The sequence below is a fragment of the Furipterus horrens genome, unplaced genomic scaffold (assembly GCF_987537825.1).
Source record: "Furipterus horrens unplaced genomic scaffold, mFurHor1.1.pri manual_scaffold_9, whole genome shotgun sequence".
Taxonomy (NCBI): domain Eukaryota; kingdom Metazoa; phylum Chordata; class Mammalia; order Chiroptera; family Furipteridae; genus Furipterus; species Furipterus horrens.
In genome coordinates, this window is record NW_028327179.1 from 11,299,047 (window position 1) to 11,323,375 (window position 24,329).

The window sequence follows — 24,329 nt, forward strand, 5'->3', positions numbered from 1 at the left end:
CTCAAGAAGGCTAGGATCAGTGACCTCCAAACTATAATGTATTCACCCCAAGATGGAGGTCAGACAATATTCTGGGTGTGGGACGAAGATGTGAGACCTTCCACTTGTGGTTTTTAAAATTCATCTTCTGAAAGTAGCTAACTTATTTTATAATATACATAATATATTTGAATAATAGTGCCTTCATATTATTCATAAAGATAAAAAATATTCATGGGATCAGGTTTAAATTTTTATTGATGGCATTCTTGATTAAAAAGGTTTGGGAACCACTGGTCTAGAAAAGAAGGATCAGTCAGCCAACAGTCATGCTCTAATGCAAGAAGAGTTTGGCTGAAACACAGATGATAGCATGTAGCTCAGCAGGGAAGGCTTCCTGGAGGAGGTGACAGGCAGAGCTGCTAAAGTGTGTTTGGTGAGGGGAGAGGGGGAAAAGGGAAGAATGTTTCAGGCAGGCTGTAAAACACATGCAAAGGCAAGGTGGTTGTGCATCTGAGTGCAACTGGAAAACTAAAATAATTTGGTCCGTCTTGAAATGTCAGGATATGTGAGGGAACTGCAGGAAGTAAAGCTGGGAGGCTTCTCCAGAGATTCAGTTGTGATGATCATGGAGTAGGAAGCTTATTCTGATGGTGAAGGTTGATGCTGAGGGATTCTAGCAGGGGAGGTAAGACCAGGGAGCAGTGTTCCCAAATTTGATCATTCAGTGCAGTTTCCATCGACACTTGTCTGAGTCCTAGAAGAGAAGATTGTAATGGTGGGAGCTGGTGAAATCTCAAAAAGCTAGTACAAAAAAAAAAAAAAAAAAAAGGTGCTACTAGCCCTTGAAGAGATAGAAAGTCTTCAACACTGGGCATTGTTGGGTGGGCATCAATAATGCCTGAGGACACATCTCTGGGCAGAAAGACTGTGCATTCTTTTTCAAGTGTTAGTGCCTTAGTGACTCCTTTATAGCCAACAGCACCCAGAGTTATCACCTGAGGGAGCCCAAGCTGGGAAGGAGGGTAATGACACCAGAGCAACCAAGAGGACAAGACCAGTAGCTGGAGTCCCCTGAGTCACGCCGGCAGGCTGAGAACCAATTCAGGAGGACCTTGCAAAGCATTTGCTGTTCCCTCATGTGACGAAAGACTGTACCTATCTTATTCAAATTGTATCCCTTGTATCTTGCACGACGCATCAGGACTGCAGGGTTGTACAAAGCCCAAGCTCATTGTCCATGCAGTTGCCTATATAAATATCACCTTCTGGAGTTGTACACCAGTAGCCTTGCGTAGGTGTTCAACCAAGGTATGTTAAAGGAAATAATGAAATACTGGTGGCTTGGCTCTTCTTATGCCCTTATTTAAACCCGAGGCTGGGCTGGCCATATCCCATCAGATTTGGGTTTGGAGGTATCACCCAGGTGGCAGTGTGGCACAGTGCAGAAGGGGGTAGACCTGTGATTGCTCAGTTAGAACTGAAGTCTTCAGCTGGGTATTTCATTAATTCAGTTCTGAAGAAATCCTGCAAGGAACTGGAAATGCAATGCCATAACTATGTATCTAGCCAGTAAGGCAGAAGCAGTCAGGTGGGGAACACCCATGAGGATTGGTCACGGGTAGCATCGGACAGAGAAACCCTGTTACTGATTGTAAAGCCAACCCTTAACTCTAGGCAGAATGAGACTGAGGACTAAAGTGAGAATTAATCATCAAAGGTCAGATAAAGCTGATTCATTTCTGAGCTGGGATAAAATCAATACAAAGAACTTAAGACTTGTTTGCATAAATATTAAACAAGAAAATCTGGAAAAGACTTTGTCCTCCTTGGAAGAAGGTGGGGCCTAAAGAAAACATCCCATCGAGGCAAGGCTGCTGTTGGTAGAAGTGGCAGCCTGAGTCTTCAAGAGCTTCTTATAAATGGAGTATCAGACCTTCTTATAAATGGCCATAGACTGGCATGAACTGAAGAAGACTTGGGTTCAGTGATGGTGGTAGAAGGAATGCCTCAGCCACTTAAGATCCTGTTTCCATCCAGGAGACCTGAAAGGTCCCTTAAGAGGGACCTGCAGCATGACCCAGAAAACCTGAGAAGGCTAGAGTTGAAGGCCATATGGAGAGTTAAATTCAAAATAGAATCCAATGTTCACACATCCTCCTGTAGTATTAACAGATGTCCACGTAGGGCACAGGAAGTACACGGTTTTGATTATTAGTGTGTCCCTAGGTTAACAGAATCCTGTATAGAGGCCAGATAACTGCATGAAGCAGAACTCTTTGGTGGCTTCAATGGGCTCCATTAGACTAATGGATTTGCACCTTCCTGGCAGCTAGAATTTGAGTGAGGGCCATGGATTTCAGGAAACTGCTGTCGGATACCATGTCATTTGTGATGCTGAGCACCAAGCTCTGGGGCTACTATGGGTTCACACTTTGTCTAGGCGAACACGCTGGGAGGCACTGTGCTCTGGGGACAAACGGTTCTCATGGAAAGGGTCTTAAGCCCAGGGAATGCTTCTAGTCCACAGCCACTGTCATATCCTTCTGACTCCTCAGTTCTCTCACTGTCCCTTTCTTCTGAAGTAGTTTTACTACTCAAATCAGGCAGTCAAAGGTTTTTTGTTAGCACAGAGGTGTATCAGCCATCACTTTCTCTTGGACATAACAAGTTGAAGTGTTTGTTTTATGTTTTTATAGCCTAGTGTTGACATTATCTGAAGGAACACTCTTGAAACGAACATTTTTAGTACATGATGGTAAGCATGCCATTGTAAAACGATTTTTAAAAGTTTGCCTGTATTACTATATTTTTGTCCTTTTACTGTTTATTGATGTCTTATTGAATGCACTATGAATACAGACAGAATACTGACTGTGTGTGCCTAGGGACAACTCACTCCAGGCTTCTGGCCTCAGTTTACCATATCCTTATCACATCTACAAAATCAGTGGGTCTGATGGCCAGAGAATCTTTCAGATCTAAAAACCCATGATTATGTACCTAATATTAAGACCAGAAATGCCTCTATTACAGCAGTTCTCAACCTGTGGGTCGCGACCCCTTTGGGGGTCAAACAACCCTTTCACAGGGGTCGCCTAAGACAATTGGAAAACACATATATAATTACATATTCTTTTTGTAATTAATCACTATGCTTTAATTATGTTCAATTTGTAACAATGAAAATACATCCTGCATATCAGATATTTACATTACGATTCATAACAGTAGCAAAATTAGTTATGAAGATTAGCTATGAAGTAGCAACAAAAATAATTTTATGGTTGGGGGGTCACCACATGAGGAACTGTATTAAAGGGTTGCGGCATTAGGAAGGGTGAGAACTACTGCTCTAGAGTGTGCAGATTAAAAATATATATACTACCAGAATGTCACATAAGCAGAGCTTCAGTTCATAGACGAAGAATTAGTAGAGTGGGTTATTTCATGCAAAACAAACTGAGTCTTTATAAAATATTAGTAATTGTCTGAAGTAAAGGGGGAAAAATCTTAAAATCCAAAATCTTGATTCAATTTTTAAGTTACTTTGAGCTCATTATTCATAAAAATCTATTTATTAAATTTGACCTATCAGGTTTTCTTTTAGGAATACTGAAACTGATAGCAGGTAGTAGAGACTGATGCATTAGTGACACCCAGTCCCTTACTTCCTTAATCTTTCACCTGCACATTTCTGGCACTTTCTGTCTCTGAGCTCTCTTGCCCGAACTACCTCTGTTCCTCTCCACACTTTCTCTGGAGTTAATTCCCCATTGATAGTCTTTCCTCCTTAGGACAGAGCTGCTACTTCTTCAGAGCTGCTACTTCTTCTTCCTAGTCTGCACGATGGGATAGCCTAACACTCATCTCTAGAGGGAAGCTCTTCGGGCACCTGTTTGGCTGAGGTTTTTGCATTGCCTTCCCCTGTCCTGTTACTCAGTTTGGTGTGCGTCTGCCAGATATTCTGTCTGCTCTCAGCCGAAGGCCTTCCCAAACTGGGCAGCTGAGTGCACTGCACAGCTGCCAAAATTCTAATCCAAGACCTAGAATTCTAACTCCTGCCCTTTAGACCCTTGTTTGGCCCTGGCTCCAGTCTCCTGCCAACCGGGTCCTTGGCTCATTAGCAGGCCCACCCAGGCCCTGCCCCCACCCACAAGTGGGCCCAGGAAACCACTCTTGGCACCAAACTGAACTTCAACAACACAACTGCCCCAACCTCACCCAACCCAACCCTCGTCTCAGCACAATTTGTCACCTAGTGAGCTGGGAGGCAGAAGAAATTAGCAAGAAGAGGAAATGTCATGGGTGAGGGAACTCATCACACCCAATCATTGTGACTGTAAAACTTCACTGTCTTTACTTTAAATGCACAAATGAAAAACTTAACAATCCTATTATTAGAAATAAAACTAGAGATGAATATAGTTTATGGAGAGGGAAATACTATTTCTCTATGTATCTGCACCAGAGGGTAAGTGAAATTTGTCCACAGGAAAAATGCTAAATTCCATAAATCTGCATTAATTAAAAAAGGCACCTTTGGATCATAAACTCTGATAGTTCCTTAGGCACTTAGGGAAGATGCTATAGAAGAACACACACTTAGGTAAAAATATGAGTGCCACTGGGGTGCGGGTGGGGACAATGAGGTAATTGATTCTTGGGAAAATGCTAGTTTTCCGGGAAGCTACCAACTTCACCTTAAGTGCTTAAGTGGTCAAGGTCATGGTTGGAATGCTCATAGCATGGTGCAACCTTGATTGATTGGAGAATTCCTTCTCTTTAAAATGAAGAGTAAATATGTCCCTTGACCCTGTACCCACTCCTTTTAGCCTGAACCAATGCTCTGTTCTTTCCGCTCTGACAGCTTTCTCCCAGGGAGATAGATGGGTCAATTCCCAGAACTGAGATGGGGCAGTGGGGGGCTGTAATCTGGGGAAATAAAATCACTTTAGTTTTTGTTTTCACAAAAGGAGCAGTGAATCTAACAAACGTGGTACATATGTAAAACACAGGCAAATGCACTTGACAGTCAAGCACTCTATTTTGAAATTTAAATAAAGCTAAGATTTTCTTCTGGCCTAGTGGGAAACTTCATTAAAATCAATTAGTTAGTACAAACCTCCAGAGACTATGAACTTTTTTTTTTTTTTTAAAGAAGGTTTAGAGAGTAAGGTGCACACAATTACCTTTCGTGGGTCCCCTGTGAATATCAGTGTCACCCCTAGACAGGTGGCCAAATGCAAACAAATGTCCCTGAGAGGGGCCTGGCTAACTCCCCGAGTGCCCAAGGCTGGATGCATGTGTAATTAATGAATGCGTATATACCAAGAATGTAATATACATAACCAAGGAGGCTCCAAAGAGAGTGCACGTATTACCAACCGCGAAGAGCAGGCCCAGTGAAATAAAAGTTGGTGGCAGGCGCTCCAGGTGAGGCCTCGGTCCGGGAGCCGAGGTTGGGGCCGCACAGCTGTTGCCGCGCGCCCGGATCCCTCCTCCCAGCTGCGGCGGCCTCCCCCCCCCTCCCCCGCCGCTCCCGACGCCGCCGCCGCCGCGGCCGCCACCTCCCCTTAGCCTCCCGGTCTCTCCTCGCTCTCCTCGCATCGCTCTCGCCCCCTCTCCCTCCGTCCGGTCGTCTCGGCTCCCCTCCCCCCGCCTCTCTCCCCCTCCCCCAGCCCCTCCTCCCTCACCCCACCCTGCCGCCCTCCCTCGCTCCCTCCGCCCGCCCGTCCGGCGCTCGCAGAGTCGACACCAGGGGGGCTCTCGATGTAGCACCATGACAGGCATCGCCGCCGCCTCCTTCTTCTCCAATACCTGCCGCTTCGGGGGCTGCGGACTCCACTTCCCCACCCTGGCCGACCTCATCGAGCACATCGAGGACAACCACATCGGTAAATGGCCCGGGGGTGGGCGGGGGTGCCCGCCGCGAGAAAAGTCCTGCCCAGGAGAGAACCCCAGGATGGCCAGGGGTGGCCAGGAGGGAGGCGGGCGGCGGCGGGGCGGGGAGGGTGTGTGCGAGCCCGGGGCGTGGGGGTGGCGGGATGCGGTGGCGCGAGGTGCCGGAGGGGCGGGGGGCGGGGAGCGGGGTGGGGGTGGGGCAGGGCGCCCCGAGGTGCCGAGGACGCGCGGGCCGGTGGGCCGGGGGGCTCCGAGGGGCGTGCGCGCCGGCTGCGAAGTGGTGGGAGCGGGGCGGGATGGGGGGCGCCCCTCGGCGGGAGGGAGGACCCGGCGGCGGGGAGATGCGGCGGCGGGGCCGGGCGTACGGCTGCCGGACCGGGCGGGCGGGCGGGCGGGGGGCGCCGGGCAGGGGCGAAGAGTTAGTTGGCCGGGGTGGTCGGGGCGGCCTGAGGCGCCGGGGGTGCGGGGGGCGGGCGCCGCACGCCGCCCGCCGCTTCCGCCCGGGCTCGAGCTGTCAGGGCTCGGCGGCGGCTGCAGCGGCTGGGAGGTGGGAGCGGGGGGGCGGGGGTGGCTCCACCGCGGCAGCCATTCCGCTTCCTCCTCCCGCCGCCTCCGCCACTGCGTCCTGTCAGCGCCGGTTGCTAGGTGTGGTGCGTTGGGAGGGGGCCGGAGGCGGCGGCCGCCGGCTGAGGACCGGGCGCTCGCCTTCTGCCCGGGCTGCGTCGGGAACGCTGGCCCGGGGGACGCGGGCGTCCGCCCCTGCCCGGCCTGGCGCGGACGCCCGGGCGCTGCGGGCGGAGGTCCCGAGTGCACCCGCGGGCCGCGCCCAGCGCCCCGAGGCCGGGCTGCCCAGGAGGCCCCTGCGGCCGCGGCCGCGGGAGAGCTGTCCCCTGGGGCCCGCAGCCGGGCGTTTAAATGCTCCCGGGCTCTGCGATTTGCTTTTCAAAATGGTGCTAGGCCCGAGGTGCGCCGGCTGCGCCCGGGATCGGCGGCGGCGGCCTGCGCAGTGCCCTGGGCGTGGGGACCGCTGGGGAGGGGGCGCCTCGCGGGGCGGCTGCTTTCCCTTCTTGCCCGGGACCCCGGGGCCTTTCAACAAGTCCCTTAATTCGCAGAAGTCCTTGCACACATTTGCACAATCCTACCCGGGGCTTCTGCGAGGGGTAGTGGGTCGGGTTCACCTGGCTCTGGCGACCTAGCCACCTGCGGAAGGTGTGGCCGGCGCCGACGGGTTGCCCTGTGCAGGTTGGAAGGTGACGTGATGCTCCAGCAGGGCTGTCTAATCCAGAGAACCTGTAAATTGCCCACAAGGCATTTCCAGGTGAATGGTATGGATTCAGCCGTGTGGATGCCGCTCACGTTTCTACAAAGTTGAGCGAAGAAATCACGGCTGCTGGGTATTTATGCACTAATAACATGAGGCCGAGCGTTCTGCTCCTTTGCTTAGTGAAATGCTTTCTCTTCGCACACAGTGGGTGCTTGTTAAGCGTTGAACGCTAGTTTAGAATGGGACGTGATGGGCAACCGGAATGAGAAAAAAAGTCATTGAAAATGTCTGCAGAATGCCTTTCAAAGGATCATCCCGATGAGTAATTGATCAGGTTTTGAAATGTACAAACTTTTAAAACACCCGTTTAATAGCTTCTGTCCTTTCCTCGAATATAAAGGGGTAACAGAAGAGCCGGGCAAGTTTTGGTTGTCTTACAAGCAGGAGTCTAATGGAGTTAACAAATTTGCTGATTCATTTCAGGAATGAATAGTCATAAGTGAAGGTGCTTAAAAGATAAATCAGATTTTTCTTGATGGGTAGTTTAAAATAACACTAAAACTCCAATAATGCAAAGCTCCAATAGAAATTTTGTTCGAGTTCCTTTACTTTAAATAACAGATAGAAAATAATGAATATAAATAGACAAATACATATTATATAAATGTATAAATAATGTTTTCTGAGCTAAGGAGGACTGTCACTGTATCTCATTCACTCTGGGTAACAGTTATTTCAGAGTAAACTAATGTAAGGTGATTTTTCCACATCGCCTGCCTACTTGAACTAGCTGGTTAAAATAAAATATAAATTATATTTATTAAAATTGTTACAGACAGATATTCTTGAGGATTCAGTTTGTAATCAGAGGACAAAACTAATTGTTGGTGAATCACAAGAGCTTTATAAGTTTGCAGAAATTGTCTTTAGTATTGTGCAAACATCTTTAAAGAGGTTTAAGGGTTCCATAAATTTTCTTAAACTCGACTTTAAGTAATGATCACCCCAAAAGGGCTAGTGTTCTTTTCTTAGTGAAACTATTGAGGCTGGTGTGGCACCAGCCCGGGGACCGAAAGGTTGCCAGTTCGATTCCTGGTCAGGGCACATGCCTGTTTTGCAGGCCGGGTCCCTGGTTGGGGACATAAGAGAGGCAGCCAATTGCTGTTTCTCTTTCTCCCTCCTTTCCCTTCTCTCTGAAAATAAATAAAATCTTAAAAGAAAATATTAAGTTTATAACAATAGCTATGACTTAGGCAAACTGTTAGCCTATATTTTGGGATTACTTTGAAACTGGCAAACTTTATGGAAAGTAAATGTTAAAATGAACAAACAGTTGAAATTACCAGGGTTAAGAGATCATATTAAATTATTCCTCAACTGAGGAGAGGCCCTTTATTTTCATACACCAGCTCCATATGCAGAGAGAAATAAGAAAAACAACCTGATTCAAGAAGAATAAAAAAACCTGATTAATAAAGTGTCATATAAATACACCTTTGATAAATAGACATGACTGAAAATATATCAGACAAAGCATTTAGTGACAGTTTTATTGTTAAAAGCTGTATTGTGTGTGGTTCAGTCTTACATTTTTGGAGACAGTTGTTTATAATGACTGACTTACTGATTTCAGGTCCATGTTATCCAGTGGCCACATTAGAAGGATGCATGAAAAGATGACTAAGAGATATATGTTATTATTATCTGTAATCTTTTTCAAGGAGCTTGTTATTTAGCATCATAAGAGTATTAGAGATATGCTTAGGTGCTATTTCTGTCCTGGAGACCTTTTTGAGTCATTACCTTTTAACCACTAGTCGAAATCCTTAAGCAGCAATGAAATGGAAGTTTATGGGAGTATGGAGTGCTCCTTGCTTGACAGATTTTTCAGACCTTTATAAAATATACAAGGCCCAAAGGTCATTAAAATTGTATTGTTTAGTACAGGTTAAGTGCATTAAGTTGAGTATAGCTGTCCCTATTATCATGCACATGTACACTTAGCTCTTGTTTTTAATTATTTTCCTGTACCCATAAGAAACAAGGATTCTGGGCTGTAGGGCCAAAGGAAGTGTGATTTTCCCCATGCTCTGTGTTAGGTATGTATCTTCCTTCCTCTTGGAAGAATGCTGCACCTGTGTTCCTGTTTTCTTCCACGTGTGTCAGCACTGCCCTAGTACTGGAACACCTGTCTCGGTACAGCGCGAGTAATCCAGCTAAAACCCTTCCCCAACTGAAATTGCCTAGAAATCCCACAACCCTGTAACGGAAGTGTTTCTCCATCAGCCTCACTGTCGATTTATTCATAGCCTGGCTCGGTTTCCTGGAGAAGGGAAAAGTTGATCAGGGTTTGTGTGCTTCTTACCTGTGAGTAAATACTTCGGTTTGTGAAAAACATTCTTTACGCGCACATCCCAGATAGGTAAAGTTAAACTGGTAACTAGGAATTCGAATCAGCAAGAGCACTAAATTTAGCGTTGAAGGTCATGCCACAGACTCATGAAATGCCTGCTCCTCCCACCATCCGATGCATCGCAGTGCTGTGAAATCTTTGGCTTTTGATCTCGGAGAGACAACTGGTTAATCATTCTTACCAGATTTGGTGCATTTGTAAAAGTGCCTATGTATTTTGAATTTACTTGTGTAATAATATATATTGAGCACCTGTTTTGCACTAGGCACAGTTCTAGGCATTTGGTATTTTTTGGTGAACAAACAAAATGTTCTAGTGGTGGAAGACGGACAACGATCAACTTAAGAAGTGAGTTATATAATATGCTGGAAGGTGGTATGGAAAAGGGAAAGATTAGAGCAGGCTAAGGTGGATTGGGAGGAGGAAGTATTGGAATGTTTGATTGGTTGATCTGGATAGGACTCACTAAGAAGCTGATAGGTGAGTAGAAACTTTGACAGAAGTGAGTTAGCCATAAGGATGTGCAGGGAACATTGAGTTCTAGGCAGAGGGAACAGACAGTGCAAAGGCCCTGGGGCAGGCCATACTCCTTAAACTGAAACACAGAATCCAACCCAACTCAGTTCTTCCTTTGATGGTACCAAACGAGCAGGTCATTTGGAATTTTGCACAGATGTTAGGAGCCTCAGCTATGCTGTTGTTGACTCAGCTTTCCCTGTGGGGGCCCTCTTAGGAGACAGAGCATTACTGACTAATAGTGGCTTGCAGTAGCTATGACTCGGTGGTTATTAACCCTGAACATCAGCACGTTTCTTGTGAGTCTCTACTTATTAGTTTCTTCATCTCCAAAACCCAGGTAATAAATCCATGCTGCTTCATTTCATAGGATAGATTTGTAAACCATCTAATTTAATAAAGGTAAAGTCTCTCGAAAGCAAAATAAGGTAGTTAACCATCAATAATGTAGATTTGGCTGCAGTGGTAGTTCAGTAAACATTTACATTATCTTCTCAGAGAAGCCCCAGAGTATAGTAAATTGGTGGGTGTACGATCCGTACTGGGCCTTCATTCTCTCTACTTTATAGGTGAGCACACTGAGGCACAGAAGGTTTCCATGTCTGTGGTAAGTGTGAGGTGGAATTTGAATTTCAGACAGATACGCAGAGCTGAGCCTGTGCCACGTTGCCAAATAGGTGAAGAACTAGGCGGTACCATCTCTACTCCCCCTCCAAGCACAATGGGTCTGTGTTTTCTCCTTCGAAACGTAACTGAACTCTTGAGATGAGGGTCACCTGAGAGGCAGCCTAATGAACCCGGCTTGTCTGACTGTGGACAAACGGCTTAACTACACTGTGCCTCAGTTTCCTGAGGATAATAACAGCACCCCATGGGGGCGGGGGGCCTGGGGCTGATGAAAATAAAGTGAGCCAGTAAGCGTAAAGTTCTCATCTACAATATTAAATTATCAAAATCCAATTTTTCACCATTTTGTATATTTACTAAATAAGTATGTTTGGGATCCATCTGTGAAACACTACATTAGAAGTTAATAGGTGCTTAAGGACTTGCATGCATGACCCATGGACATGAACTAAGGGGGGAGAGATTGCTGGAGGGAAGGGCGATACTGGGCGGAGGGGAGCAAAGGGAAAAAAATTGGGACAACTGTAATAGCATAATTAATAAAATATACTTAAAAAAAAAAGTTAATGGAGTGTGGGTTGTGTCTACCTACTTGTGATGCTGTTTGGGGCATTTTACAACTAGCAGACCCATCATCGGGCCCCTCCCAAGAAAGACTGAGGATAGTGAACAGGCGACCCTTCAAGAGTCCAGTGTTGAGGTTGCAGCCTCTGACTGCTTTCTCTTCTCTGTGGCCCGAGGTACTTTAGATGCTGGCAAAGACTTTCACCACTGTGGACTGGAAAGCGGTGTCAAGGCCGGTGGCTTCCAGCGTGGCCTTTTCTGTGGCCTGTGTTTATTTGAAAAAAAAAAAACCAGGACTAAAAAGAAGCACTGTGCCCTGGTCTTGTGCACACAATCCCACGAGAGCATTTCCTGTGGGGAGAAGGAATGAGTGAGTGAAAAAAATGAATGAATGAAAGGCTTGTTGCTGCCTGCCCTGCTCTCTGCCTGCACCCTGTGGCTTGGCAGCAAGATGCCCTCCTTCTCCCTCCCATGTTTCACAAGGAGGTCCCAGGTACAGACTCAGTGGAAGTTTTAAGTCCGTCTGTGTGTGCATGCATGTATACACATGTGTACACACCCCACACACACACACTGGTGAGGGGAGCCCCAATCTAAAGCTTCATGACATTTCCCAAAACACCGTCTTCCGTAGTTTTTCCTTTTGCTCACTTCTTACCTGTAAACAGTCCACTCACCCTTTTGAAACATTGCTGGTGAACATCCTGTCTCATAAGTTTCACAAGCTTCTGACTGTTTTCCTTTACCGTACCTGTTTTCTGATATGTGACTGAAATGTACAGACGGAGAAACCTTGCTTCTTGGCAACTGACTGGGTTGACAGAAGCCTTCCGTATTCTTTGGGAAATGGTTTCCTTTAGAGTACATACATATTTGTTGGAGACATTTCCCATTTTGACAATTCTAGAAATGCAAACTGAATGCTGTTTTTAGAAAACCCGATTCTTCCTGTTGATCGATTCTTCCTGTGAAGAAAACTCAAGGCTGGAGCAGGCTGGTGACACTCGATGAGAGCAGCTTTCCTAGGACAGTTTGGAAGCCACAGGCCTTCTGTTTCAGACTGATCTATGAGAGGACACAATACTGTCGCCCCCCCCCCCCCCTTAAAAATCCTCCCTTTTTTCCAGCTTTTGCTTTGAGGACAGAACCATATCCTACATGTGTTTGTATTTCTCTCCCTGCCCTGTCCTTACCCCTGACCTCGGATCTCGATGGTGCAGACTTATCATAAGTACTGCTGGGTTGCAGATAAAACATTTTGTTTCATGATGAAGCAGTAGATTTGTTTCATATTGAATGGGCTAAAGTGTTGAATAGCAAATATTTATTTAGAATCTGAAAACTGGAAACAGCAAATGTCAGAAATTTATGTGTTTATTTAAAAAAATGTCTTTCATTTAATAGTATAAACCAATTTAAAGAGAATTATGTTTTCTGTTTCAGAAAGCACTGGAAGGTTGCATTAGTTTTCACCTTTTTAAAAAAATTCTCACCTAAGGACATTTTTTTTCATTGCGTATAGATAGAGAGGAAGGGAGAGAGAGAAACATCAACGCCAGAGAGAAGCATCGGTTGGTTGCCTCCCAAATGCTCCTCTATGGGGCGTGTATGTACCCGCACCAGGGGTCAAGGATCGAACCCCCAACCTAGGTGTGTGCCCTGACGGGGAATCGAACCTGCAGCCTTTCACTTACGGGACGATGGATGCTCCAACCAACTGAGCCACACCTGCCAGGGCAGTTTTCACTTCTTTTTTTTTTTTTTAAGGCCAGCTGCAAGCAGCGACCAGACTAATGGATATCTACCCTTTAAGGATGAAGTCTGCCCAATAACACTCTCTCCACTTCGGCAGGAGTCAGAGTGACTCTTCTTGAGGCGTTAACTACAGACTCTGTTCAGCACCAGCATCATGGCAGAGGGGCCCTTGCCTGGCTCACCCACTGGCCTCCTAAAGGAAGCCCTGTTCACTGTCTGCTGGCGGGGCTATAATGGTGACTTTCTCCGGAGATAGACCTAACAACAGGGACACCATGCTATTAGTGTGGAAAGACTCACTGTTCCTTTGGTATTATATACATAGATATGTATATATGTATATGTTATATACATATCTATATCTATGTATATAATATATGTGTGTGTATATACTTGATATATACACACTATAATACACGTAATGCATAGATAAAGGCATATTTATTTACAAATATATTTATAAGTAAAACTAATACATATACATATATAAAATAATGCATTATAAATAATACGTGTATGTGTGTAGACATGTATATATACCATATGTATATATGTGTACACAAAATACACGTTTATGTATATATGTATATGATACAAACATACATTTTTATTGTACATACATTCTCTGTCTCTCAAGATCAGTATGGATAGTGAAGACTACCACACACATTTTTCAGTACTGTATTTCCTATATGCTGATATTTAAGACAGTACTTCCTGTCGCCAAAGAATTGAAATTTATTTGGAGAGACCAGACATGTACAGACTCAGATGAATGATGAATAATAATAGAAACCGTAGAGGCAGATTTATTGTGAAGCTAATGAAGCTCAAACCCCAGGGCTCCTCACTTGTATAATATATGTTCTACCATTTTTTAATACATTTGCTAGTGTCCACCCAGCCCTTTCCAAGATGCTGGAGGAGCCCTATCAGTGCACACAGCTATGCGTTCATAAAGTCATAGCTTGTCAGGTTTGAAAAAATAAGATTAGCCCTGACCAGTGTGGCTCAATCGGTTGGGCATTGTCTTGCAAAGCGAAAGGTTGCAGATTCATTTCCCCATTAGGACGCATGCCTAGGTTGTGGGTTCAGTCCCCAGTAGGGTGCATATGAGAGGCAAACGATGTTTCTCTCCCTCTCTTTTCTCCCTCCTTACTCCTCTCTCTAAAAATAAGTAAATAAAAAGAAAGTAAGATTAATAGCAACTGGTTAATGTGTTCTTTTCCCACTCTGACTTCCCCCTCTGTAACATTTCTCTTTGAGTTCAGTGACATTGGAGTTGAGAATATTTTTGAGATACACTTAAGGGGAAGTAACTTGGGGAACACCTTTAGTTTGGGTTTATGTAGTGGGATGTATTTATACAGCTCACAGTCCTCTCTGTGTCTAGGTAAGTCGTTCCTAGCCATCCTAATGTGGGAATCGCTTCCCAGGAACACCACACACTGGGCCAGCTCACCTGGGGTCCTTACACGTAGGGGGAGGGTCAGAGATAGCTGTGCAGCATGAATGTGTGCTATGACATCTGCCAATAGGAATTGGTTTTAATTGTGTGGAGCCAGAAGCTAGTCTGGAAAATTCTACTTTTTAGATATGTAGAATTGTAAGGAGAGGTGTAAGTCTTAACTAAGTATAGTTAATATGAAAGTTTCTTCTGTTAGGAATATACACAATAAGACAAATATACATTTATAAATGCACCATTTTTTAATGAGAATTCTGTGTTTTAAGTGTCTTGCTCATTTGATATGATTGTGTATACACACGCATACACACATATATAAACACAAATATATATAAAATGTAGGCTTGGAGGGTGCACGACCATCCCATTATCACAATAACAACAATGAAGACAATAATTTGGCAGTTCTGAAATGGTTATAATTACCGAACTGTCTGAAGGTGCTAACCAGTTTTCACTTTTTCAGTGATATTTATTGGGGTTGGGGGACTCCAGGCAAACATAATACATAACACTATACACACTTACAAACTTCTCTTTTACTTAGATTTTCAAAATTAAAATAATGGCATGATGTTCGTGTACATTATTTTTACAATGTGTTTGGGTCAATGATACCTAATAGGACCCAGGTATAAATGTTGGGAATTAAGGGCCAAAACCCTGGTTGCTGTCAGCAGGTGTTTAGAGCCCTCCCTGGCAGCTTTCACAGTGAGAGCCCACTTCAGGTCACATTGCGCCCTCACCAGACCTGAAACAGCTGGTGCCGGAGCACATCTGGGCTTAAAATTGAAGCGCCCCTTTCTCTTACCTAACTCGTTCAGTGAAAGTCTCGAAGGATAGTTTGGCTGCCCGATTCTCGGTCCATGGTGTAATTCTATAAGTAATGGCAAAAGCAGGAGAATCTGTGGAGACAGATTTGTACAGCTTACTGTTAAGTAAACTGAGCAGCATGTTAATAAGCATAAATAAGCATAAAATTATGCCCAGACTTCCTCAGGTATCAAACATCAAATGAAGGAAATGAGATTTTTAAAGTTTCTTCATAAACTCAAGCTAAGTCCATGTTACAGAAAGCCTTCACTTCAGAAATTCCAGGTTGACTTTCCTAGGTCTCTCCTTTCCTCAGGGGAGAAGACAGGCTGGTGGATGGTCGACTAAAATTCCCCTTCAGGAATCAGCAAGGTGTTTCATAGGCCGCAGGTAATCTATAGATAGTTCAGGTTGTAGATCTTTACCCTGTGAGTCTTTTCATAGGGTCTTTCTGTCACTAGGCATCTGGAGTTTGGCACCAACGTAACCTAGTGGTTGACAGTGTGTAATTTAAACTGTTTCTCAATGTTTCTTGCAAGTTGGAAACTCCCTTTTATAGATGGGCTTCATCACTTCCAGGGGCCCATACAAAATATCTGCTATTAAAATTTGCAAACAGCAAACAAACTATTTGGTCAAGAGATGTTAAGTTGTACATGCAATTCACTTAAGACATTGGAATAAAGAAATACTATTTTGTCAAAACCTGGAAAGATGATAGCATCGCAAGTGTTTACATAAAGTAATGAGAATTATTCTTATCTGTGGCTTGTAGAAATCAGTCTTACTGATTTATAAGTCACACCCCATATGTCAGTAGAGTTTATGTTCGTTGTTTTCAACTTGCGTCTCCTATCAGAATGACCTGGATGAACCTGGAAAATTAAGGATGCCTGGGCTCCACCCCCAGAGCTTATGACATGACTGATCTGGGGTGGTCAGGGTCAGTTGATTGTAATGTGTTTGCCATGTTGGGAACCCACTGTTTTACATTAATGAAATTAAGGATTGTAAGGATTATAGAGTTTTTTAAAAAATCCAACTTTTAAAGAGGTGTGACCCTTTTTGCATTTCCCTAAGATAGATGTAGTTTTTAGTTTTACAGAAGGCACGTGTTTAATATAGAGCAGGTTTGAAGGTGTGATGATATCTCAGGGGCGTAGTAGAACAGAAATACTCAAAATGGGGACCCTGTGGCCTAGGATCTCACACTCAGGACACAATGTTCGAGGGAAGTGAACGAGTTCAGTGGCATTGGGAACGGGGAGAACTGGCAGATCGCAAGCCCTTGCTTCACTTAAAAGGCAGCTGCTACTCTCCTCCAGCCTGGTGTGGCCATGTTGCGTGTAGGCCCTCGGCTGTCAGATCTGTTTGTTAGTGTCATTATTTGAGAGAGAGAAGCTAGGAGGTAAGATTTCTATGAGGAATCTAGCTTTAAAATTTATTTATTTATTTTTGATCTCTACTCTATTTTTTTCATTACCATTTAGTCCCCTTACACCCTCCTCCCCTTAGCAATCACCACCCTTGTTCATGTCCATGAGTCCTTTTTGCCCAATCCCTCCCCACCCAACCCCCGCCCCCTGCAGTGTGCCCGGTAGCTGTCGTCTGCTCCCCATCTATGAGTCTGTCTCTGTTTTGCTTGCTAGTTCAGTTTGTTCATTAGATTCCCCATAGGAGTAAAATCATATGGCATTTGTCTTTCTCTGAGTGGCTTATTTCACTTAGCATAATGTTCTCCAGGTCTATCCATTCTGTTGCAAATAGTAAAATTTTCTTACTTTTTAAGGCCGAGTAGAATTCCAGTGTGTAAATGTCCCATAGTTGTTTTATCCACTCATCTACTATGGGCACCTGGGCTGCTTCCGTATCTTGGTGATTGTAAATAACGCTGTAATGAAGATAGGGGTGCTTATGTTCTTTCAAATTAGTGTTTTGGGTTCCTTCAGATATATTCCCAGAACTGGGATCACTAGGTCAAAAGTCAGATCCATTTTAAATTTTTTGAGGTAGCTCTATGCTGCTTTCCACAGTGGCTGCCCCAGTCTGCATCCCCACCAACAGTGCACGAGGGTTGGTTCCCCTTTCTCCACATCCTTGCCAGCACTTACTCTTTGTTGATTTCTTGATGACAGTGTCTATTCAGGTCCTTTGCCAATTTTTTAATTGGGTTGTTTGTGTTTTTGATGTTGAGTTTTGTAAGTACTTTATAAGTTTTGGATATTAATTCTGTATCAGGTGTATCAGCAAATATGTTCTCCTATTCTGTGGGTTGTCTTTTTATTTTGTCGATGATTTCCTTTGCTGTGCAAAACCTTTTTAGTTTGATGTAGTCCCATTTGTTTATTTTTTCTTTTGTTTCCCTTGCCTGGGGAGATATATCCAATAAAAAATTTCTACAAGCAATGTCTGAGATTTTGCTGCCTGTGTTTTCTTCTGGGAGTTGTATGGTTTCTGTTCTAATTTTTTTTTAAAGATTTTATTTATTTATTTTTAGAGAGATGAGAAGGGAGGGAGAAAGAAAGGGAGAGAAACATCAATGTGTAAGAGATACATTGACTGGTTGCCTCTCACATGCCCCCAACTGGGGACCTGGCCCCCAACCCAGGCATGTGCCCTGACTAGGAAACAAACCAGTGACCCTTTGGTTCTCAGGCCAGTGCTCAATCCATTGAGCCACACCAGCCAGGACTGGTCTAACATTTAATTCTTCGCTTCATTTTAAATTTATTCTTGTGTGGTATAAGATGGTGGTCTATGAAATCTATCTTTAAATGTTTGTAACCAATACAGGTGGTTTTAAAATATTGTGCAAGAAAACCACTCCACCTAATCACTGTACTTAATAACAGATATTAATGATAGGCCATGTGTTTAATGATGTTCATATAAATGCTGAGATGTAAACTTTGAGGACCTTCTTTCCAGCAAGGAAACTATACAAACTATAGCGGTATAATGGAAAGAATAGTAATTTATGGGTTTAAAATTTTTTTCCATTTCTGTTTATGAAATAGTTAACTGTTTTTTAATATGAAAACTTTGTGATTGAAAATTTTTTGTTTATATCAAATGCTAAACTATGAGCCTTAATCCTGAGAGTGTATTAAGATTATCATCATTTGCTTTTCCCTTGCGGTGGGTGGGGGTGAGGAGCAGGATCCCTCAAAAACTCTATCCTGAGTGTTTTCATCATGGCAAAAAAAAAAAACCCAGCCAAAAAAACCCCTAAAAACCTTTTGCAGGTGTTTGAACATCGTGTCACTGAAAAACTGGGAGGAAACTTATAGATGACCTAGTCTAGTTTGCTCGTTCCCTAGTGAAGAAGCTGCAGTGATTGTAAGTCACAGGTGAGCCAAGAGCTTGGCCCGGAGGAGCTGAGAGGACAGCGGAGGTTCTGCTGTGGGTCCTGCAGCCGGCTTCCCTCCCTTGGAGTCCTGGCTTTGCCCCTTCTGCCCAGCTCTGGGCCTCATTCCTTCATCTCTAAAGTGGGAGCAATAAACAGTATATATCTTTAGCGAGATACTGTGTATATATTTGGTGTGTTAGCTGTTGGAACGCTGGTGAATTCTGAGGAAGATAAAGCTCCAGACAGTTCCCTTCTTGGACACTGTGCTGGAAGCCTTACCATAGAGTTGGGGCGCTGTCTCGAACCCTGCTGGCCAAAGTCATTTAATTTCTGTAGGCCTCAGCGTCTGTCAGATGAGGACAGTTAGTATTTATCTCAGAGCATGTTTACAAGGATTAAGTAAAAACATGCACGTGAAGGGCCTGGCAACTAGAAAGCACCCCGTAAGTGTTAATACTGATGTGATTGTACCATCTTTCGGTACCCACAGTGATGCTCCCACGGCCACATTCCTCAGGTTCAGACTCAAAATAACCTCATACATTTTGGCTTTTGTTCAGCATTTTTACTTTGAGATGTTTGGTGAAATTCGATTTCCCTGGTAGAGTTTTGGTTTGTGTTTGTATAAGCCATACTGAGTGGTCGTAGGAAGCCGTGAGCTGTTAAAACATTCCACACACAAATTCTTGCTGTTTCAAAATATACCAGCCTTAATTTAGTGATATTTATCCAGATTTAGGTTTTTGAGATGTTGGATCATGTGATTATAAAAATGACTTCCATATTTGATAGGTAGAATTTTCTATTTGGGAGAAAAGGCATTTTAAGAGTCTAGAAAGGTTTATTAAACTGTACACAAAAAACATAATTCCTCCTGTAGTAACTAAGCAATAGAAAACCAGGAGATGATTTTGTATGTATTGTTTGTAAAGGTTTATTGTGACTCATTCGAGCATCTTTGTAGGGCTTTGATGAAAATAACCTAAGAACATTACTCTTGTAAGGACTCTAACAAAATGGCATTCCCTCTTCATTAAGTGGCTGTGCGTCTCTTTAATAATAGTCCTTGAAATATCACATACTCAGATGCTGGAAGCTTCACAGGAAAGTCCCAGGATAGGCCTTGTTTGAGAAATTTGAGTGACAAAGGTTGAGTTGTTTGCTGATTGTAGGAATATTAAAATACTTTATTCTTAAATGGTATTTGACAATGATTGAAATCGTTTTCTGTCCTGCAGAATAGATTGCCACTGGTTTTCCCCTTTCGAGAGTAGGTCAGGATTTCATACACAAGCTGGTGCAGGCTTACGTGACTTAGCTGGACTTGTGTAAGAAATGGTTTCCTACTCCTTAATTACTGAGGGCCCCTCCCCATGGATTCTGTGTCCTGAAAGATTCTCATCTAACAAATAATCTGATTTAATAAGTGCTTAAATGCTTTGCTTTTCTGTTTCTTTTCTTTTTTCCATGCAGTGACATCTAAAACTGTTAAACTTAAAAAGTAAATATTTATGCGTGCCAACTTTGTGGGCACTCTCTGAGAGCTGGGGATCCAAGAGTGAATTACACAATTAAAGTCCATGCTTATGGGAGAAGCAGACAAAACACAAAAACATAAGATAATTTTAAAGTCATAACACTGTAGAGAAAATAGTGAGTCAGCAGATACAGGTTGAGAGGCCCGTTTGAGATAAGGTAGTCGGGGACGGCTTGTTTGACAGGGAGGCAACCGGGAAGGGGCCTGAATGAAGTAGGAGGATGAATGAGCCATTTGGCTGTTTGTTCCAGGCAGAGGGACCAGTAGGGACAAAGGGCCTGAGCAGAAGTGTCTGGTGTACTTGAGGAACAGCAAGGAGGCTGGTGTAACAGGACAGAGGGAGTGAGCAGGAGTGTGGTGGGGGATGGGCTAGGAGCAGTCGTCAGGGGCCGGCACCTGTGTGTCAGCCAGTGTCACCGCAGAGTTGCAATAATTTCAGCCCCAGGTGGTGATGTGGAATGTGGTGCAGCCTTATAACGGCTGTGGTTTCCACTATGCTTTTTGTAACATTCAAATAGCTGAAGGACCCCATTCCCACCTTCAAAGCCCCGTGAAAACCTGGGAAGCACTGATGACCTCTAGGAAGTCTTCAGATCTAGTTCGCTTTTTGTTCAGTTCTAAAAGCCCTGTTTATATTTTGAAATATATCTTGAAATACAATTTTTTGACTAACGTAATGCATTTGACTAACATAATTCATGTAGTGTTTGCCATTTTATTTTGGAGTGGGAGTGAAAATAAGCGTTACTGATAATTATGATGCATTAAAAAAATAATGTCGGATACAGTTTACAAACTCTGGGGACCTGTAGATTTAAAAAAAAAATGTTCTTCAGGAGCTTTGTGAAATATTGTATGGACTATAGTGGATCTGAGTGTTGGCAGAGGATGAAGGAGGGAATGGTCTTGAAGCCAGTAACTTAAAACTTACTGTCAGAAGGACAAATTGCTGAGGGAGATGATATAGGCCATGAGCCTGAACATATTATTTCACCATCAGGACCTTTTCTATAATTTTGAAAGGTAGTGTTTTATATAACTCATTGATTGAAAAATAAATACTGGTTTGTCTTCTATATCTGCATCTTAGGGGGAGAGATTAGCGTAAACATTTCACTGACAAGTTGAACTTTTGTTTTTATTGAGAGCATGTGAGTCCGTTCTCTTTATTCTAACCTGCCAGTCTCTTTGTTCAAGTAATTGAGAAATGAATGGTGTGTTTTGGGTAACAGGATGCAGTGCAGTTGATGAAATTCAAGAGGAAAATCAGAGTGCGAGATACTCAGAAATACGTGTGTTTTCTACTGTAATTTAGCCTTTCCGATCAATATAAAATGATACATTAGTCAGCTACTGCCACACTAATGCAGCATAACAAACTATTCCAAAACTCAGGGACTTGCAACGGGAAGCACTTACTCTTATGCTCTCTGGTGTGCAAGGGCCCTGCGTGGGGCCAATGGAAGCTGGATTCAGCTGGGTGGCTGTGCTGCAGGCTGCTGGTCAGCTGATCTGCTGTGGGTTGGGCACACATCAGCTGACATGTGTCCACTTGGAGGGCCAGGCTGAACGGGCAGCAGCTACTAGGGGCCTGCTTTTCTCATGGAGGACCACTACCATGGCGGAGCGCAAGTGGAAGCTCATTTAAGGCCTCTATCCATGTCACGTCCATCACGGCCCTTTGGTGAAATAAATCACAAGGCCAAGCACAGAGTTGATGGGGCAAGGAAGTATATTCCTCCCTAAGGGAAAGGGGAAGAGATGTGAGTGAACAGTAATCCATGATCACAGACAGCTTTCATCAGAAATAGAAGAACAAAAGAACTTGAAACTTAGTGCAGAGATATAAAATCTTTCCCTCAAGTGATTATAATACTGTGTTAACATGAGGTTTACGGCCCTACAACCTCCCAGAGAACTTGGGAGGCATGTACTGGGCCTTCCCGGTGAGGAATGAATGAGACTTCAAGAAATTAAAACCAGGTGAATGGTTTCAGCTTGGCCACAGGGAATAGGGAACTACTTCTCTGGTTAGGGATGCCCTGGTTTCCATTCTGAGGTTATGGAAGGATCCGAAGGCTTTAGGTGGGATCACCCAGTGCTCTGTGCTTGTCTTCTAAGTCCCTGAGCTGCTTGGCATGGCTGAGGAGGTTGGGGACCCTTCCGATGATGATCATTCCCAGCACGGAGAGCTTCAGGAAAGCTTTCGGGGTGCTCATCAGGTGGATCTTGTGCCCTTCTCTTTGCCCCAGTTCTGAGCCAATGTCACAGAGAAGGAAGGAGAGCTGACCTGCCAGGGAGCCTCTTCCCCATTTTCCCATTGTACATCACACTTTCTGGTGGCCAAGGGAGCGGCCACTGATGTCGGGCTTTCCAGGTTCTGCTTGGGCTGCTCTGTGACTTTGGGCAACTTACTAAAGTATAATTATCTCATTTGCAAAATGAGGAATATGATATATTTTGTACTGCTATGAAGGTTAAGTAAGAGGAAAGCCCTAGTATAGTGTCTGGCACACATTAAACATTTGATAAATGCTTTTATTATCTATTATAACAGGTACTAAAACAGCATTCCATTATTGTTATTTCAGTATTTCTGTTCTCATTAGATGTGAGCCTCCAAGGGGCATGATTTGACTCTGTTTCATCTCTGTGTCTCCATTCTGCATTAGGGACTTAACCAGTACCCACTGAATTATAACCAGGCATGCATCCTCTACCGTAAAGCCTTTAGATCCAAGGACCAGATTAGATTGCTCCTAAAAATAGATTTAGTTTTTCTTTTTTCAAGTTCCCATTTTGCCTGAAGTACAGACTGTCGAAACCTTGAAGGAATTTAAAGGATTTAAAATAGTTCGATGCTTTGCCTTTAATCAGATATTTTCTGCACACTCGAAGACTGAAGAACTCTGTTACATCAGATGAGTTGGGCAAATTTTTACATGTGTCTACAACATTGAAAGGGCATTTAAAGAATATTTTGTGCTAATATTCTTTTAATGCCTGTCCTTTGAGTTGCCTCTCAGATTGTGGCTATGATCTTAACCATCAGCTTGTGCAAAGATATTATGAATTTTCAACTAAGTCATTGCTCCTAAGGAGTAGTCACTCTAGGATAATGGACTGGGCTAGTATAACAAATAGGCCCAACATTACATAGATTAAAAGTTCAGGAAGTAAATTTCTTTCACATAAGGATCCGGAGCAGGAGATGGAGGGTGGTGTAGCCTGGCTACTCGGCTCCATGCAGTCGTTCAGGGCTTCAGGTGCCTTCCATTGTATTTCTCTGCTCTTCCATAGTCTACTCCTCTTCTGTATGGTAAAAACTGGGTTTTCTGGGGTCCTGCCCTGAAGATGAATCTTTGTATTCAGCTTGGGGGGAAAAGAAAATAGTGCACATACAATGTGTTATGTATGGCCCAGGCTTTCAAGGGTAACCAGTCACTTCTGAAACAGGAAAAGCTGCTGTTCATGCTGCCTGTCACCTACCAGACCCACTAAGCAGAGACAGGGACTGAATCTTTATGGGCGCTTGATTCAGATGGTCGGCGATCTGAGAAGGTGGTTGGTTTTGTACCCTAACAGACCATCTTAAATTCCATTATAAATGGACTTTTTTTTTTTTTTTTTTAAATAAGGAAAGGAAAAGTGTAGTTAAGGGGTTTGGAGTTCAGGGAAAAGTGAATCAGATAAAAGCTGCAGCATTCTTTCATCTGTGTCCTGGGTGGTGGTCCTTGTGCCCTGGGCAGTGGTCTTTATCTGTGCCCTGGGTGGTGATCATCTCTCCCTGGAGCCCAATGGCTCAGATGCCATCTTGTTGGCTTGCTGTCCTCCTCAGGCACAAAGGTGGGACTGCTTATGGTCTCCTGGAGTCAAGGTGGGTCATACCATACCTTCAGTTCCTGGAACAATAGCTTTTCCATACATTGATTCCTAAGCTTATTAGCTGTTACCTGAAGCTAAAGTGATGAGCCGCCCATGACCTCCATTCCTGTTCCATTGGTGGGAACTGAATTGTGTGGCCACATGTAGCTGCAACAGTGCTGGCCCATGTAGCCACCAGCAGGGCCTGACTATGCTTCTACTGTGGAGGAGAGGGGACAGCTAGCAAGTTCCTGACCTGGACCAACAAGGCTGCTG

General features: G+C 44.0%; 1 protein-coding gene and 1 long non-coding RNA gene across 2 annotated transcripts in view; one reads left to right on the plus strand and one right to left on the minus strand.

The window, feature by feature from the left end:
* Positions 1 to 219: 219 nt before the first annotated feature.
* Positions 220 to 5,961, minus strand: LOC150001276 (uncharacterized). Its single transcript, XR_016513003.1, has 2 exons — positions 5,800 to 5,961; positions 220 to 736 (listed from the first exon to the last, which is right to left on the minus strand). It is a non-coding gene; the product is annotated as an uncharacterized LOC150001276 (long non-coding RNA).
* The window catches only part of JAZF1 (JAZF zinc finger 1), a 318,390-nt gene continuing 299,736 nt past the window's right edge, over positions 5,676 to 24,329 (plus strand). The window contains exon 1 of the mRNA XM_090287075.1: positions 5,676 to 5,876. Within this exon, the coding sequence (XP_090143201.1) occupies positions 5,762 to 5,876 (115 nt within the window). The 5' untranslated portion in view covers positions 5,676 to 5,761. The remainder of the gene's footprint in view (positions 5,877 to 24,329) is intronic.